This window comes from Grampus griseus, assembly GCF_964374135.1.
Source record: "Grampus griseus genome assembly, chromosome: 13".
NCBI classification, from domain to species: Eukaryota; Metazoa; Chordata; class Mammalia; order Artiodactyla; family Delphinidae; genus Grampus; species Grampus griseus.
In genome coordinates this window covers 10,168,448-10,188,422 of record NC_139007.1, presented here as the reverse complement: position 1 = coordinate 10,188,422, position 19,975 = coordinate 10,168,448, and the positions used below count along the sequence as shown (strand labels likewise).

The following is a 19,975-nucleotide window of genomic DNA, read 5'->3' as shown; positions in this document are numbered from 1 at the left end:
AAAGTAGAAAAACAGAATAACTATACATACAAAGAGCAGGATAATGGGACTACGGCCAATCTTATTCCTACTTTACTCTTTATAAAGAAAAATGCTCAGACCTATAGGAAATACTAGGATTTTACCTGGTAAAAATCCACTGGGATTTTTACTTTAAATAATAACATCTCTTAGAAATTTCTCTTATCTATCTCTGTGGAAAGTAATAAATGTGTTTTCCATCAAAATAAGTTGAAGAACTCTTACCATATTCTGAAACCTGAAATGACTGATAATACGTCTGGTCCTATTGGGAAGAAGAAAAAAAGACAGGAAAATATATGAGTTCTTATTTAATTACTTTGCTTGCTGGCTTACCTCACAAAAACATTTAGAAAACATTTTTAATTACATTTATAATTATTTAACGAATGAAACAATTTATTTTAACTTTGTAGAAGTTTATTTTCAGTTATCTGCAACATGCAGTCTGTGAATTTCATGAGTTTTTCTTAACAATCCACTAACGTAACAAGGTGACCTGTCTCTTTAATTCACTGCAGGTCATTGAAACAAACCGCTTAACCTGACTTCCCTCATTTGTGAAATGAGTACAAGATTAAATTAGATAATTTAGGAATTTATCAAGCAAGGGTAGCACATGTCAAACTAACAGGAAATGACTTCAAATTTGGTTTGTCTATCCCTATCAAAGCAAACCAATGAAGAATATATAAAATAGTCAAGAATGCAAAATCATCATGGACCAACACCCTTTATCTTCCTAATTCCTTGAAGTATTTTCTACTGTAACCCTTAAATCAGTACACTTTACCCTATTTTTTTTTTTTTTTTTTTTTTTTTGCAGTACGCGGGCCTCTCACTGTTGTGGCCTCTCCCGTTGCAGAGCACAGGCTCCGGACGCGCAGGCTCAGCGGCCATGGCTCACGGGCCCAGCCGCTCTGCGGCATGTGGGATCCTCCCGGACCGGGGCACGAACCCGCGCCCCCCGCATCGGCAGGCGGACTCTCAACCAGTGAGCCACCAGGGAAGCCCACTCTACCCTATTTTAACAGATACTGTTAATTATTTCCTTTTCCAGTGTCAACAAGAAAACGTGTGGCCTAGAATATCTTTTTTTCTCCAACTCCTCATATTTCTAATTCTCCGTTCCTAATCATACGTAACACATTAGATAGAACCACTTCAAGATAGCTAAGAAATTCCACCAATGAAATGTGTATTCCAATTCTGATTCCCTAAGTTTATCAAAGCAAATACACAGATGCAGCTACAAGATATTGGCTTTTTTTTTAAAATCATACTTGTTTAACCTAAAGTAACTGTACGTCACCTAAACTAACATGATGGTATAAATCAACTATACCTCAATAAAAAGTAAATAAAATTTTAATAAATAAACTGTACACCAGCAAACTATTTTTTAATCCTAAAAGAAGGATACAGTTCATTTCAAAGTATAAGACAAATATAACTATTTATATGCCAACAAAATAATTGTCTAAAACCTGGCTTCAGTGTTGGCATTTAAAGTAGATCCCAAAGTATTGGCCCAAACCATCAAGCGCCTCCTTGGGACTTCCCTGGTGGCCCAGGTTCGATCCCTGGTCAGGGAACTAGATCCCACATGAATGCCACAACTAAGGAGCCCACCTGCCACAACTAAGACCCGGTGCAACCAAGTAAATAAATAATAATTATAAAAATAAAAAATAAAATAAATAAAGTAGATCCCAAAGAAACTGTGTTGATCAGTCTTTAAGAATCTCCACATTTGTCACTTCTATCTTAAAGTGTTTTCATGTCATATAAAGGAATGTTATAAATTACATGTCTTTGATTCATTTATAAGTTCTGATTTGTCATCCTCAAAAATTAAATCAAGAAGGCAATCTACCTTTAATATCTGTTTTACTGATAACGTAAGAATTCTAGTCGTGGGACTTCCCTGGTGGTCCAGTGGTTAAGAATCTGGCTTCCAATGCAGGGGACGCAGGTTCAATCCCTGGTCGGGGAGCTAAGATCCCACATGCCACAGGGCAAGTAAGCCCATGCACCGCAACTACTGAGCCTGCGTGCTCTGGAGCCCACGCATGACAACAAAAAGATGCCGCAACTAAGACCCGACGCAACCCAATGAATAAATACATAAAAATAAAATAAATATTAAAAAAAGAATTCTAGTCTTTAAATTACTTTTTGCTTTACAAGTGAGGTAAAGCACAGGTAAGGCTGTGGAATAAGCAATTTAACAACGATGATGTCTGTTCCTCAAGTTCAGTTCATATAGCAAACACCAAGTGAGTACTGCATGTAAAACACCACGTGAGGCTCTGTAAAGGTTAATTACAGTTCTCAGCATCAGAAGTTCAGTCTAGAGAGGGAGCAGACACAGTCCAGTGCAATACTGCAAGGCTGACAGTGCCCTGGAGTTTCATGCACTGTGCTCCTTCTCTCACTCTCCCCTATACTTGACTTACACACACTTCCACCTCTGCCCATCTTCCAAGACTTGGCTCAACTATTACTGCTTCTCTGGATCCCCAATTTAAAAGTAATCTCTATGCCTCCATGCACTTTAGTCCTCCTTTCTTTGTCACTTTTCACCCTGTATCCTGAATATTTAGGTACATGGCTTATCTCGCTGCAAGTTCTTTGAGAGCCAGGTCCATGTTACACCGTGGTTTTATCCTTCATAGTTTATCCCTTGAGTTGCCAACCTAACAGACTGCCTGATACCAAAAAAGTTCTCAAATAACATGTACTAGACTGAATAAAAAGTGCTAGCTTTGGCAAACGTGGAAAATCAACTAATTTGTTTGGGCCTCCTTTCAACAGCCTTAAAACCAACTTTTAGGCAATTATTTAACAAACAAGTAGTTACATTAGTTTACATTTGAAATAAAATTCTCCCTTCCTGCCTCCTACATTACCAGTCATCCCTGACAATTCCTGGATTTTCCGTCTCTCTGGTTAGTCTCCTCCCCTTCATTCAGTCTGTAAACACTGTCACATCTTCTGTTCTCCTGGTACTCTTATCTTTCTGACTTGTTGCGTTAACGGTCCTTTCTTTTCTGATCTTGAAATGTTGGCCCTTCGCATCCGGAACCCAATGCTCTTGATAAGTGAGCTCATCAATGCTCATGGTGTTAACTGTCATCTCCACGCTAAACACTCTTAAACCTTTATCTCTGGCCATCCCTCAAGCTGGAGATTCAGACTCAAATCCACCTTCGGGACACCTCCACCTGAATGTTCTACAGAACATCCTGGACTCCTTTATCTGGGTTCAGCCTCCACCAGGGACCTTTTCTTGATCGCCTCTCCCCGTGCTGGGTTAGAGCCCCTTCTCTCCCATAATACCCTGTGTATCACTCTATCACTTTACTTAACACAGTATACTATAATTATCTGCTTTGTGCCCATCACCGGAAACAGACTATGAAGTCACTGGGGGCACAGCACCTAATTCAACATGCTTTCAAGGTTTGTTGAATGAATGTATGTATTAATGAATGAACGCATTGAATTTTGTCCCCAGGCTGGTTCTGATACCGGAGGCTCATCACATTAGCCTCAGTTATTGTACAGCATCTCCTGCAAGAACCTGAAATAACCTTCAGACTACCCTGAGGAGGCACAGCCATTTGCCAAGTGACCCATAGTTTAAGTTAATTAAGTAAGGAGGCCATTGGACTGATGGGGCTCTCACGCTGTGGGTGCCCTACGTAAACAAACCAGGATCTAAGCCTATGGATGCCTCACGGTTATGAAATCAAAATGCTAAGGACAACCAATCAGAAACAGTCACCTAGGCTTTAAGCTATGGACGATCTATGATGTCCTTTCTTTGCTTCCACCTTTTCTCTATAAAGTCTCTCCACCTCTTGTCTGAGGGGACTCTCCAACCACTTCCAGTTTGGCACCGCCAATTCCAATCGATTTCTCCTCAAATAAACTCAAATTTTTTTAATATGCTTCAGTATATCTTTTGAGATTTTGAGGTTTCCAGCGTGGTCTTTGGGAGACTGTAAGGTTTTTGAGAAAGCAGGATAAAAAAGCCCGTGAAGAGATCAAGGTTTTGGTCTTAGATATGAAGAATTATATCTTTTCTGTAAAAGAAAAGGATAAGCATGAGATGGGTGCAGACAAGATAGATCTGTAAATGTGGCAGAGAAATTTAAAGAAACTCCTATCTGATGACATGTGTTTTCTTTACAAAGTAGAAAGGGAGATTATCTACTGAGAGTGAGGATGGAGAAACCAGAATCTCCCCAGAAGATAGCATTTTCCTGAATCCCTTCCCTCATTAGAAAGAATCACAAATATCCTGGTACCCATCAAGACTGGAGCTAAACATCCGAAGAACTGAAGTTGTTCTATACCCGATAATTACTCATAGTGAGAGGACTTGGGAAGAATGGATCTAACCAACAACCAAGACACAGACTATATTGTCTGTGACACAGGGCTCCGGGTGGAAGGAGCCTGGTGCAGGCATCCTATGCCACAAGCACATTCACACCCTAAGAAGTTTCACCATCTGCAGCACCAAATACATTATGTTGTACAAGGGACAAACTGGTTTCCTTAGTAGAAAAGTATGAACGAGAAGCATGCTCTCTTTAAAAACAAACAAAAATCGCTCATTTAACCCTCTCTGTTGCTACTGAAAGTGCAAAGAATTGAGGTCTTCAAAGACATGCAACATGACCAGCTTTCTTAGGCACCAAATTCAAGCAAGAGGAAAAAGCAGAAGTGTAGCTATAGCTTTGTACTGAATGGGAAAGGCACCCTTGAGGCAAAATAATTCCATCTGCTGCTCATTTCTCCTTTTCTTACTCCACCCAGCGCCTCAGTACTCATTTCAGGCTCCACCTTGGTACCCAGTGTGCTGCCGCCAGCAGTTGGAGTCCAGTGAGTTACAGATCTCCTCTGTGTCACTGACAAGCATCATACAGGACTACACACACATCACATGAGTATCAAGTTGCTGCCTTTGAGGTTGTACAATAATAAGATAAAATAATTGGATCCACTGCATAAAGGGTGTCCAGGACATCTCTGTACTTTCTGAGACTCTACCTCAAACAAAAAGTTCTTTTAAAAATTAATCTTCTTACAGATTCACAGACATAGAAAGTAAACTTATTGTTACCAAAGGGGAAAATGGGGGGGATAAATTAGGAGTTCATGATTAACAGATACACACTACTATATAGAAAACAGATAAACAACAAGGACCTACTATATAGCACAGGGAAATATATTCAATATTTTGTAATAGCCTATAATGGAAAAGAATCTGCAAAAATGGATATATACGTATACATAACTGAATCACTGTGCTGACACCTGAAACAAACACAGCATTGTAAATCAACTATACTTCAATTTAAAAAAAGAGATCCAACTCTAAAAAGAAAAAATTAAAGTCATAGAACTAAAAAAAAAAAAATTAATCTTATGGCTCATAATACCAAGATTATACAGTCTGCCAGGTGACAGCGAGCTAATCTTTAGTAAATACACTAATGGATACTACATAGTTCCCTACCAGGCAATGCATATGCTGTAACATGAGTCTCCTAGGCTCAAACCCTCAATTCAAAGTCCTGGCTGTTGTGTTCAGAATCTGAGACATTTTGAAAACAATGCAATGTATGAGGGAGTGACACGTGTGGCAACCGAAAATCATGTGACAGAGGTGGGCACCCTCCCCACCAATGCATCCAGACAGCCCTGTTGACATCTATGTTCAACCAAAAAAGTGACTGTCTTAAAAGAGCAATTGCAGCACATATTAAACAATTTAACGTTCTAGAGCTGAAAAGTATCAGGAAATCTAGCTTCTAGCCCTAACCCTACCATAACACCACCTGAGCCCAACCAGGTCACTAAGATTCTTCCTCCATCAAAGGAGGAGATGAGTCTGGGTTACCTCTAAGATCCTCTCCAGCACCAAAACCCTGTGAGATGCGCTGACGGACTTCTCAGACTCCCCATTTCACCGATGATCAGGACACGCTAAAATCCGATACCAAAGTTTTCTGACTGAAGAGAGGGGTCGGTAAGGGACATGTGAAAGGAAGGGCAGCCCTAGGGTAGCTTCTGGAGGGAAAGAACAAGACAAGGAACTCCTGACATATATTAGCTTGGAGCCAGAATTTAATTAAATGCGTGCCCCCAGGGACTGACAATTAGCAGATCCAACGACCCAATAAAGTCACAGGAATAATACGGCACAAAACTTGCGCGTGCATCTTGAATTTCACAAGAGACCAGGATATTCAGTTCTTGACTGAAATCTTTTTTAATCTTCAAAGTCAGAAAGTCCAGAATATTAATCCAAAAGACCTGTTTCCTACTGGCTCACAGGTGCCCCAAGTACACAGCTATATATTGCACGTAACCTCAGAATGAAAATATATGAACATATCTCTACTAAGTTGTAGTCTCATATAGAAGACTGGGACTATAGGTCATAGAGCGTCACAAAGGATACAATGACCAGTAGCAACAGTCTAGGATAAACTGTTCAATCACTCCATTCACTCATTCTTTCATCCCGCAAGCATAACTGAGTTCCTACAACAGGACAGAATAAATGTGGAAATTAATCACACAGAACTCTTGTCTTACGGATGCACCCCAAGTGCCCATCAACAGATGACTGGCTTAAGAAGATGTGATGTGTGTGTGTGTGTGTGTGTGTGTGTGTGTGTGTGTGTGTGTATAAAACAGAATACTACTTAGCTGTAAAAAAAGAACGAAATTCCATTTTCAGTAACGTGGATGGACCTAGAGAATATTATGCTTAGTGAACTAGGTCAGAGAAAGATAAATACTATGATATCACTCGTATGTGGAATCTGAAAAATAATACAAATGAATCTGTATACAAAACAGAAACACACTCACAGACATAGAAAACAAACTTATGGCTACCAAAGGGGAAAGGTGGAGGGGGGAGGGATAAATTAGGAGTATGGGATTAACAGACACAAACTACTATACACAAAATAGACAAGCAGGGCTTCCCTGGTGGCGCAGTGGTTGAGAGTCCGCCTCCCAATGCAGGGGACACGGGTTCGTGCCCCGGTCCAGGAGGATCCCACGTGCCGCGGAGTGGCTGGGCCCGTGAGCCGTGGCCGCTGAGCCTGCGCGTCCGGAGCCTGTGCTCCGCAGCGGGAGAGGCCACAGCAGTGAGAGGCCCACGTACCGCACAAAAAAAAAAAAAAAAAAATAGACAAGCAACAAGGATTTACTGTATATCACAGGAAATTTTACCCAATATCTTGAAATAACCTATAATGAAATATAATCTGAAAAAAAGACAAATCACTATGCTGCACACCCTAAATTAACACAGTATTATAAATCAACTATACTTCAATTAAAAAGAAAGAACTTGAGTCTTCCAGGAACTCACAGTCTAATAAGTAAGGCAGTCATATTCTGTTAAGCTACACTAATCACGGTTTGGAAAGATGAAACGAATTCTGGAAATTGATGGCGGTGATGTTTGTACAACAATGTGAATGTATTTGATGCTACTGAACTACACACTTAAAAACGGCTAAGACGGTAAATTTCATGTATACCTTAACACACCGAAAAAGGAAAGAAAAGCCTACACGGATCAGTAAGTGCTGTAGAGGTGCTGGGTAGAAGGACCTATGGAAGAACGGAGAATGAAGTGCTAGCCTCCACCAGCTGACATGCTCTAAAAAATCCAAATTCTAAAACTAACTCCTCCTTCCTTTCTTCACTGCACATGCAAGCAAGAACTTACGGTCTTTCCCCCCAAAAGCAACCTTCTTTCAAGCATAGGCTAGCAAAAGGATTTTGGAAGCCACATCCACGTTCCAGAGAAGATGCACTGTTTGCTGACCTGTCACAGGCGGCTCCATGCTCTGTTCAGCCGTGATCACCTGCCAGGCGATCACCAGATGCCACTTGTGGAGCGTTCCAAGCTCAAGAACTGTCCAAACGAATGTGTGCTCTTTTGCAAAGGACGATGGCTTCAGAAAAACCCTGACAGCAGAAGCAAACTGACCAGGGAACAGCTGAGCAGAAAGATAGATAAGGAGCATCTGAAAGGCTACAAAAAGCCACGCAGTGCTCCTCTACCTGACGTTCCACAACAACTAGCTCAGGAGAAAGGAGACGTCATCGTTACAAACAAAGGGACAATTCAGTGCAGACTGCCTCTGAACTACACAACAATTTTACACCCACAAACTAGCACACAGGGCTCCGAAAAAGTCATCTCAGGCCTCGGGGCTATCACGCTTTCTACCTTCTATTTCTCATCTGCCAGCCCAACACTGGCCTAAGATCAAAACAAGGGCTGAGAAACTGCGGTCAGCTGCAGCCAGAAGAGACTGAGAGGTCGTCTGGTTCAGGGGTTCCTACGCAGGCTGTGTACCCAGATCTCCAGAAGGGCTGCTGTAAAAATTGAGACCGTGACCCCAAATCTGCGTTAGAAAGTCTAGGCTGCCAGGGGGCCGTGCGGAGCTACTCACCTAGAGGGGTCAAGTGAGCAGCTCCGTCTCACCACCAGGGAGTTCCAAGAACGAATCAGGGGCGTGCCTTTTCCACTACCCACCACCGCCTCTCACTGGAAGAGACAGAACCCAAAGATGCCTAGCTGTGGGCACACAGCAGCACTTCTCAAATCGTGGTCCTGAAAACAAATAGGATTTCCTAGAGTGCTAATGTAAAATGCAAACTCCTGGGTCGCTGCCTGCGATACGGACTTGCCGTCTGGGAGCGGGGCGCTGGGCTGCGCAACTTGAACGAGAGCTGCCATCGGCGGGTTCCCAGGCACACGGGTGCGTGGGAACCACGGCTAAGTCCCAGCAGCGGGAGCTGTACCAGCCACTCTGGGAGGAAAGACACGCTGTCTGCTCCCAAGGAAGGAAGGTGCAGGGCTGCGATATCCAGAAGCAGGGCTCTCTCAGTGCTCTTCCTTCGGGTCCTCAGAGGAATGTGACACCGATGCTTGAGTCGCCCAGAGACCTGAAACTCTGGGCCAGCCGAGGCTGCCCAAGGGAGAGGGCAGTGTGGTAAGATCCCTCCTGCCTCCTGGGAGCCTGGTGCTCAGACACCAGCGCCAGCCTCTCTTTTAAAGAACCTCTAAAACTGCCTTCTAGTAACCTGGAATACAATTTATAATCAAAGATGCCAGAAAATTTGCAACTAAATCCGGAATATACACACAACAGAAGATGCACCAGCCTTAAAAAGGGAAGGAAATTCTGACGCGTGCTATAACCTGGATGAGCCTTGAAGACGTTAAACTAAGTGGAATAAAGTCACAAAAAGACATACACTCTATGAGTCCACTTCTATGAGGTACTTCGAGTAGTCAAAATCATACAGACAGAAAGTAGAACGATGGGTGCCAGGGACGTGAGGGTAGGGCTGGAAGGAGGGAAACACGCAGTTATTGCTTCATAGGTACAGAGTTTCAGTTTTGCAAGATGAAAAGAGTTCTGGACATGGATGGTGCACAACATTGTTGCAAAACATTGTGAATGTATTTAATACCACTGAACTGTACACTTTAAAAGAGTTAAGACAGTAAATCTCCTGTTATGTATATTTTACCACAATTTAAAAAATAGGGAGAAAAAAAAAAAACATTTGCAACTATTTGGGAGAACCAAGGATACCAGTCAAGAGATAAGGCAACTAGAGAAATACTACAAAAAATGAAAATACAAGCGATGCCTGACTTTTAAAACAAATCACCTTCCCAAGGTGTATTTGTAAGATGATTATCAACTTAGAGCACATTTCCCCACTTGACCTATAACAACTCTGTAAAACACGTGTCTGTGGAGGGGTATTATGGCTAAAATAAACCCCTTCCCTCTGCAGGGAGGGTCTGGTGCTCCAGAAAGTTAAGGGAGAACTGATGGAAAAGGGCCTGGAGACGTGGAAGGGACCAAAGTGTGGGAGAGCCGGCAGGGACGGTAATTGTCCCCAAAGCAGCAAAGAATAAGTCCCATCCGATGCAATCATATAGATTAAGTATATGCATAAATAGCACACAAAAAAGTCAGAGTTCTTACTAAATTTTACTAACTTTAAGAGGGCTTAAAAATAATAATCATCAAGACTTGCTTTATAATAATGCCACTCTGATTATCTGCGTGTCACTACAAATCAAAGCTCTGGTAAGTCCTGTATACATTGTCCTTCAGTAGTAATACTAAAATCAGGCCATATTTTTTCTAGAGACAAAATGGGATTTCAAAACAGTCTCCTGAAAATAATTTTTTCCCCTCCCTAAAATTTATACTAAGCATGGTCACTGCCTTGGGAAAATAAAAATATGGTCTATAATGGTGGACTGTTTAAATGATAAATATATTTCCTCCATAATAATTATTCACAGCTAAAAGGAAAAGAGTTTAATAATAAGCAATATAGAGTCCTTGAATGCTGTGCAGGAGTCAAGGAAAGATAAACCAGAGACAAAGGCTGGATCCAGTCTGCTTGTCATAACATTTCTTTGACTATACTGACCTCTGGTGGCCATTGGAGGAGTCTTTTTTTTTTTTTTTTTTTTAATAACGGGGCTTATTTTCCCTTAGTTGTGTGCCTTCACATTGTATCACATAGGGAGGCTCCTTTTACAATGTATATGTATATTAAATCATCACATTGTACACTTTAAATATCTTACAATTTTATTTGTCAATTATATCTCAGTAAAGCTGGAAGGAAAAAACATAATATCACCACTAATAAGTTCCTGATCAATATGCCTGTCTTCAAAAAGATAAAGATGTTTGGGGCTTCCCTGGTGGCGCAGTGGTTGAGAGTCCGCCTACCGATGCAGGGGACACGAGTTCGTGCCCCGGTCCGGGAAGATCCCACATGCCGCGGAGCGGCTGCGCCCGTGAGCCATGGCCTCTGAGCCTGCGTGTCCGGAGCCTGTGCTCCGCAACGGGAGAGGCCAGAGCAGTGAGAGGCCCGCGTACCGAAAAAAACAAAAAAGTGATCAAGAGACTGGCACAACATTGTAAATCAACTATACTTCAATAAAAAATATATATATTTTTAAAAAAGATAAAGAAGTTTATAGAATGTGGAAAAGGGGACATTACATTTAGTTCAAGACCAATGACTATGGTATAGCTTTCACGCATTCATTTAACAAGTACTGACTTCTACCTTGTGCAAAGAACCGCGCTAAGTCTCCAAGACACAGGGGAACAAGACTCTGCCTATCAGGTCCTGCCAATCAAGCGACAGGAATGGACCAAGAGAAGCACAGTGTGCTACGCAAACGTCCAGAGGCGCTAGGCCATCAAAGACAATGCCTGAGGACAAAAGCAAGGAGCTAGAAAAACAGCAGAAAAACAGGGCTCCAGGCAGAGGGAGCAGCCTGCGTGGAAGGCTCTGGGACAGGACGGACTGGCGAGTTTAAGAAACTTAAGGAATAATACATCTAAAGCGTAGAGTTCAAGGGTAAGGGTGGCCCTTAACAAGGCCAAAGAGGTGGGCAAGGACCAGATTTTGTGAATTTTTTTTAATTTTTCAAGCACTTGAATTTCCTTAAGAGCATTTATCTTTTTTTCCTATTAAAGCAATAGGAGAGGTCAAGTCCACAAACTACTACATGAGAAATCCGGTAATTCTTTCACCCTGCAGTCTCACATCTCCCAGCCTTTCTCTACTATTCTAGTCTCCTCTCTCCTCTGGTACCTATTCTGTGTACCACTCACTGAACAAAGGAATCCCAGAGAGGCTGCTACCCACAAGGCTGAGACCTGGTCACTGTGCAGAGGTGGCCTCGGAATGGGCCAGCGATGGACATCTGACCCAGTGACCCATCCGCGGGCTGCCAGCCACCCATGCAGAGGCTTGCTTGTAGTACTCTGAGGACATGGTTATTAGGCTAAGCCAGTGCGCTCAGTCCAGATCTGGACCAGAGAACACCCTAGAGGCTGGAGAGAAGCGAGGGGAATGGGGCTGACCACAAGGACAGAGGAAGCCGCTGGCCCCAAAGCACAGGCGCTCATGCTGACAACAGACCACCTTTATCCCCAGGCAGCCTGAGTGAGACTCGCTCCTTGGAGGCACCCGACGGGCCTCACTGACTGAGCGCCTCACAAGTCCTCTGCTATTGCACCACCTCGTGTTCTTCTGTCACCCTTGTGTCACTTAACTTTGTCATAATTGTCACCTCCCCACAATAGTCTTTGAAGACAGAGATCAGGTGTTAGGCTTCCTGGTATCCTATCACCGCACTGTAAGCCCTCAACACATATTTGATGGAGGATGGTAGATGGAGGGATGGACGGGTGGATGGATGAATGGATAGATGGATGGATGGATGGACAAACAGCTGATTCCTGGGGAAATGATAATGAAATCAAAACGTGGGAACAGAGAATAAAGTCCTAACTCCTTAAAACTCACAACATGCCTCCTAATCTGCAGCTCCCAGCATCCTCGACGTGCTCCAATCCCTCCGTTCTCCCCAGTCCCCAGACCCCGGGGCTCTCCTCCACTTTCCCTGCCTCGACACAAACCCTCCTCTCTCCTACGTCTCACAAACACCTACTCTGTCCACCTTTTCTACAAGCTCCAATGTCTGGTCCCCCCGGCGTTCATCACCCCCGCTCTCAGCCCCCATAACTCCTTGTACGCTTTCTCACTTCCTCTGTGGCACAAACTCTCCACGAGCCCAGCGTGATCCTCGTCTTCATGCAGACGCTCAAAAAACATGTGCTAAGGGGACCTAGTTCTGCTTTTAAAATGTGGCCCCCGAAAATGCTAACTAAAGGAAAATTTTTTAAGTTTTAATTTATTAGGTACTTGGTACTTTTATCTTACCTCAGGCCACCCACTAATGAATGACTAAGTGGCTCTCGAAGGAGGAGGGAGAGGACATTTTTCGAAGGGGACACTTGGTGACATCTGGAGACATCTCTGGTTGTCACGACTTGGAGGGAGGGGACAGCTGCTACTGGCATTTAGTGGGTTAAGGTCAGAGATGCTGCTAAACGTCCCACACTGCACAGGACATCCCCGCAACAAAGAATTTTTTACCGTAATGTCAAAAGTGAGAAGCCCTGTTCTAATAGAATTTTTAAAGCTCTCATGTATATACATTTTAATAAATGCCAAACAAAAAATTAGAAATATTCAATGAATCTTCAAACACCACAGAATGATGCACCAGAAAAAACCCGAGGCGGAGACACGGAGGGCGTTCTAGTGCCCCTGCCCTGTTAGACCTCGGAGCCATGGAAGTTGGCAGCAAATACAGGAAGTAAGCGGGGGAGCTGGGCAGAACGAAGCATAGGGGAGCAGAAGACTGATGTAGCTGTTACGGTCACTAGAGTTTTGTGGTTGTTTTTGCTTTTGCTTTTAACATCTTTATTGGACTATAATTGCTTTACAATGGTGTGTTAGTTTCTGCTGTATAACACAGTGAATCAGCTATATGTATACATATATCCCCATATCTCTTTCCTCTTGCGTCTCCCTCCCACCCTCCCTATCCCACCCCTCCACGTGGTCACAAAGCACCGAGCTGATCTCCCTGTGCTATGCGGCTGCTTCCCACTAGCTATCTATTTTACATTTGGTAGTGTATATATGTCCATGCCACTCTGCCACTTTGTCCCAGCTTACCCTTACCCCTCCCCGTGTCCTCAAGTCCATTCTCTACGTCTGTGTCTTTATTCCTGTCCCACCCCTAGGTTCGTCAGAACCTTTTTTTTTTTTTAGATTCCATATATATGTGTTAGCATATGGTATTTGTTTTTCTCTTTCTGACTTACTTCACTCTGTATGACAGACACTAGGTCCATCCACCTCGCTACAAATAACTCAGTTTCATTTCTTTTTATGGCTGAGTAATATTCCATTATATATATGTGCCACATCTTCTTTATCCATTCATCTGTCAATGGACACTTAGGTTGCTTCCATGTCCTGGCTATTGTAAATAGTGCTGCAATGAACATTGTGGTACATGACTCTTTTTGAATTATGGTTTTCTCGGGGTATATGCCCAGTATTGGGATTGCTGGATCATACGGTAATTCTATTTTTAGTTTTTTAAGGACCCTCCATACTGTTCTCCATAGTGGCTGTATCAATTTACATTCCCACCAACAGTGCAAGGGGCTTCCCTTTTCTCCACACCCTCTCCAGCATTTATTGTTTGTAGATTTTTTGATGATGGCCATTCTGACCAGTGTGAGGTGATACCTCATCGTGGTTTTGATTTGCATTTCTCTAATGATTAGCGATGTTGAGCATCCTTTCATGAGTTTGTTGGCTGCATGAGCTGCTTGTATATTTGGGAGATTAATCCTCTGTCCGTTGATTCGTGTGCAAGTATTTTCTCCCATTTTGAGGGGTGTGTCTTCATCTTGTTTATGGTTTCCTTTGCTGTGCAAAAGCTTTTAAGTTTCATTAGGTCCCATTTGTTTATTTTTGGTTTTATTTCCATTCCTCTAGGAGGTGGGTCAAAAAGCATCTTGCTGTGATTTATGTCATAGAGTGTTCTGCCTATGTTTTCCTCTAAGAGTTTTATAGTGTCTGGCCTTATGAAATTAGAACACTCCCTAACACCATATACAAAAATAAACTCAAAATGGATTAAAGACCTAAAGGTCACTAGAGTTTTTAAAACAAAGATAAAGTAGGTTAGACCAATCTCTCATCAGAAGTCATTACTCTGAGACATAAGATTTGCCAAATAATTGCTATGTACTCATTACTTAGTTTTAAAATACTCAATGTGTGCAATAACTAAATACAATAAATATTTAATCAGCTTTATACTAAAATGTGAAATGTCTTAACCTTCAAACATTGCATATATAAAAAGACAACAATGATTAAAACTCTAATATGTTATAACACAGGCTAACCCATTGCTAACAAAAGTAAATTAAAAATAAAACCACTTAAATTATCGAGATACTCAGATTAATGTTTTTCTGTTCACTAAATAAATGACTTCAGAGATATTTTCCCCACCGGACCTATTTAAAACATTTTAACATTCCCCCTCAAAATGTATTTATACTCACATTCACTTGAACTTGGATGGACCAGTCACCAAGCATTGGATGGGAAGATAACTGGAAAGTTTTGGAAACGACTCCAAGATCACTTTGTTCTGACAGCCACTGTTGGATCAAATTTGACTTGGGATCCTACAACGAAAACCATGCATGTTAACGACATAAAACCCCCCGTCTGATGTGGGTCCAACCTAGTTACGAATACGGCCCTGCAGTCCTCCCAGGCACATGCAAAGTGTGGGACAGAGGGAGTTCTTGGGAAATGTCAGCTCTATACTACCAAAGACGATGAATAAAAATTACTTCTTTTCTCATATTCTCCTGAGAGCATCTTTACTCTGCTCCACCTTTTAAATCTTGGCACGTACTTCCTTCTACATGAAACACTACAACGTGTACGTCACCAGACCTATGCTGCTGCTGGTGGTGTTGCTGAGAGAAAACCCCGCTGTAGGGATAACAGGCCCCTGTATCAAAGGCACTCTGCCTTATCACCACCACTCACACGTCATTCAGTCACTAGGATTCCCCTACAGCACAGGATTATCCTCCCATTACAGCTGAGAAAAGGGGCGCCCAGAGGGGTTAGGTAAGCCCTCAACCACAAACAGCTGGTCCAATATCACAGCACCAACACATGATGGAACTCAGGATTCAAACCCACGTGTCTTTTGACTCAACAAAAGTTGTGTCATGGGGGTGCTTAACCAAGGGGATGCATGAAGAACACCTGAGTCTTCCCAGGCTCTCCCAGAGCACGCTGCCTCCGACCAATCCCATCCCAGCCCTGTCAACTCTGTCCCTTTAACATCTCACGTCCAGCCACCATTTTCTAACTATCGCAACTAACCTCTCTCCTCCAGTCTCGCCCCTCCAATACATCTTCCCCACTGCCAGACACCAACCTGTGGCTGGGGCAAAGTGGCTGAAACACCAGACACCGTTCCTGGCAAATTACAAGCGATGAGCAAACACTCGCTATGACCAGTATATCAGACCACCAGGTGACGATGACTTCTGTTTGCCAGCAGAATGAGATCTACACTCGTCTGCGTAGTCTACAAGACTTAGTCAGCGGACCCCATCTACATTTCTACGCACATCTTCCTCCAAACATACAGACTTGTTTGCAGTTCGCCCCAAACGCCCATGCACCTAGGCCTCTACCATTGCTGCATTGAAGGCCCTTCCTTCCTTGTCCAAATGGTGAAATAAGCTCCAACTTCCTGCCTTCTACACGTGCCTCCAAGAGGCAGAAGTGGCCACTCCCTGGAGAAACCCCAATGCGCCCGGAGTTTACCCCCCTAACATGTACTACTGTTTAAGGTTATCATTTGTTATCTGGGTTTTTTGGTGTTTTTTGTCATTGTTACTTTTTTTTTTTTTTTGCAGTACGCGGGCCTCTCACCGCTGTGGCCTCTCCCGTTGCGGAGTACAGGCTCCGGACACGCAGGCTCAGCGGCCATGGCTCACGGGCCCAGCCGCTCCGCGGCATGTGGGATCTTCCCGGACCAGGACACGAACCCGCGTCCCCTGCATCGGCAGGTGAACTCTCAACCACTGCGCCACCAGGGAAGCCCCATTGTTACTTTTTGGTTTTGGTGTTTCTTTGTTCCCTGGATTATGAACTCTGGGATCAAATTTTTTCCCTGATTCTTTTTTTTTTTTTTTGAATTTTATTTTATTTATTTTTTTATACAGCAGGTTCTTATTAGTTATCCATTTTATACACACAGTGTATATATGTCAATCCCAGTCTCCCAATTCATCCCACCACCATCCCTGATTCCTAATCTCTATCCTCTGACTCAAGGTAGTGGGTTGGCGTGGTTATTAGAAGTCAGAGGAAACCTCCCTCTGCAAGCGGGGGAGACTGTGTAAGTCGGGGTAAGTACAATGCTGAGAACTGAGTAGGAAGTGGTCTAGGAAGGCAGAAACTAATTGTTAAAACCAAAGACCAGGGGGCTACCCTGGTGGCGCAGTGGTTAAGAATCCGCCTGCCAGTGCAGGGCACACGGGTTCGATCCCTGGTCCGGGAAGATCCCACATGCCGCGGAGCAACTAAGCCCGTGCGCCACAACTACTGAGCCTGCGCTCTAGAGCCCGTGAGCCACAACTACTGAACCTGAAAGCCACAACTACTGAGCCCATGCACCTGGAGCCCGTGCTCCGCAACAAGAGAAGCCACCGCAATGAGAAGCCTGCGCACCGCAACAAAGAGTAGCCCCCGTTCGCCTCAACTAGAGAAAGCCCGCGTGCAGCAACTAAGACCCAACGCAGTCAAAAATAAATAAATAAATTTTTAAAATACCAAAGACCACAAGCGGGTCAAGAGTAAGCAGGTCACCATCCTTGGCAAGCCCTGGGGCAGGCAGTGCAGTCAGAGCTGGCTCTCCTGCCCCTGTCAAGACTGGGATGGCTACGGAGCTCAAAGGATCAAAAACAAATGAAGAAATACAAAGAGCTAATAAATATATGCTGTGTCTGAGAATTAAGGGAATGCAAATGAAAACAATGAAAGGCCATTTTTCTTCCATCACACTGACAAAAATAAAAAATGATAATAATAATTCCCAGTGTCACTTAAAATGTAGGGAGAGAAATGTACATAGTCCGCCGATGTCTTATTTTGGTGAAGGTACACATTTCTCCCACAACCCTACAAACAAAGGAAATCCAAACTGAAGTCTTCGATGACCTGGAGGATATGCAGGGCTGGGAGTGAATGAGATAAATCCCTCGTTTCCCAAGCCTGTCTTGGACCTGGGCATATCACCCACAAGGAAGAGACAGAGAATGTAGAAATGCCAGAAGTCCTTACAGAGCACATGAGGATTTGAACAGGCGACGCATGGTGGCATCACAGCAGAGCCCAGCATTTGCATGTGGTCACCTGCTACTGGGATGCACACAGGACAGCCAAGTAGGATATGAACAGTGCCCCTGTCACAGCCTGAACAGCCACGTGGCTGGAGACACTGGGAAAGTGGCCCCTCCTTGAGGTGGCCTGTGTCAGCCACCTCAAGCAATAAACTCCCTGGCTGGAGAAGGCAAATATTTCTGCCAGTCCCCAGAGTCCTGGATTACGCACAAGGTGTGTGCCTAGCATGCAGAATTAAAGACATCAAATCACTTAAATAAGGTGCCACCACTGCTCCAGGCCAAAGTGTCAGAGCACGGGCACAGGGCAGACCCCAAGCTAGCAGCTGTGCCCACAAGATCACTCACCTATACCAGGAGCAACAACTTCTCAGGAAGGCAGCCAGGGTAGAAAACAGCGTGCCAGCTGACATCACACGTTGGAGACACTTATTTCCATAGTGTAAGGACAGACTGGCTGCAGAAAGCCAGAATTAGGGGAAGAGGTTTATTCCACCATAAAAAGGTCCTGAAGCCCCTTTGCTTCCTGAGAAGGTCAGTTACTGGGTCAGGGAAAACACCCAATGATCCCAAAACAACACTGAACATGCCTGAACATGCTATGATGGTCAATATTTTAGCCACATCCTACAGTCAGTCATTCTTGGCTGGGCAAGATGGGCCCCAAAAAGCGGGCCTCCTGTAGTTCCCAGATGCCTTCTCCACACTTGCCTGCAGGTGGCGCTGTGCTAGAGAGTACAATTTCATCCAAGTCAGGCGCTCTCTTTACACTACAGTCCCACTTTTCTCTGGGAAGTTTTTCTAAGAAACCACCTGTCCCATACTGAAAGATGTAGAAAAAGAAAACATCCCAGTCTGGTGAACCCTGGCCCAAAGGGCTCTTTTCAGATGGAGGAGCGCAGGGTGTGGGTATTCACATCACTGCTCTGACCCATGAGTCCTGTGGTGAGTACGGCACCCACATGTGCATTCACTCACTGGTCCCAAACACAGTGGGTTCCGGGTAGAACTCTCCCGCCCTGGCCAAGGGGACCACCCAGCCGCCATGCCAGCGGGATCCCTCAGGACCAGAAATAGCAAGGGGAAGGGCTCTCTGTGCACTTCTGGGAAAGCCAGATGTGACAGGCCAAGTCCAAAATCGGAGAGAGGAACCCAAAGAATCCACAAATCACAATCAGCAGGGTTCGTTCTGGGTTAACGCTTACAACAGGCAATTGATCCAGGGCTGATTTTTATTCGCCTGAGACAGAAAGAGGCAGATCGACTGTAACCACCAGACACAGGCAGACAGTCACTTGTAAATCCTCCATTTACACAGAGCATCTAGTAAGTGCTCAGTATTTGTGGATAAACGTTGAAGGACAGTATGAATGGCATCCCTAAACTGCTCAGAGAGTTCCATGAATTTAGAAATGCTATTCCCTACGGCGACCTGCTTTATTCCAACACAGCAAAGGCAGACGTTCACAGAGCTGCTGACTCTGAAATAATACCAGTTCCATTCAAGAAACCTGCCAACCAATGTGATAGTTGCTATAAACACATCTTGGCTTGAAGTTATATGTACACGTTTGCTTGATTTTTGTTTGTGTGTTTGTTTAGCTCATAACAACAACAAAAACTAAGAATAGGAAGATACTGAACTAAAAAGCCTAAATTTGCCTTCCATTCTGTTATTCCTCAGAACATTTTTTTTCCTGTGCCACATCTTCTTTTTTGTTTTTAACATCTTGATTGCAGTATAATTGCTTTACAATGGTGTGTTAGTTTCTGCTGTATAACAAAGTGAATCAACTATACATATACATACATCCCCATATCTCCTCCCTCTTGCGTCTCCCTCCCACCCTCCCTATCCCCCCCTCTAGGTGGTCACAAAGCACCGAGCTGATCTCCCTGTGCTATGTGGCTACTTCCCACCAGCTATCTATTTTACATTTGGTAGTGTATATATGTCCATGCCAACCAATGTCCTGGGACTGAGGGAATTTTCCAGTACTAAAATCAAGAGAGTCCCAGCAAACTGG

At 43.7% G+C, this 19,975-nt stretch overlaps 1 protein-coding gene across 2 annotated transcripts in view; it reads right to left on the bottom strand.

The window, feature by feature from the left end:
- CD109 (CD109 molecule) overlaps window positions 1-19,975 on the bottom strand; it is a 180,585-nt gene that overhangs the window by 134,531 nt on the left and 26,079 nt on the right. For both annotated transcript variants that reach the window (XM_082668521.1, XM_082668520.1), the window contains exons 5-6: window positions 15,075-15,200; window positions 247-286 (exon numbers count right to left, since the gene is read on the bottom strand). In XM_082668521.1, the coding sequence (XP_082524647.1) occupies window positions 247-286; window positions 15,075-15,200 (166 nt within the window). The remainder of the gene's footprint in view (window positions 1-246; window positions 287-15,074; window positions 15,201-19,975) is intronic.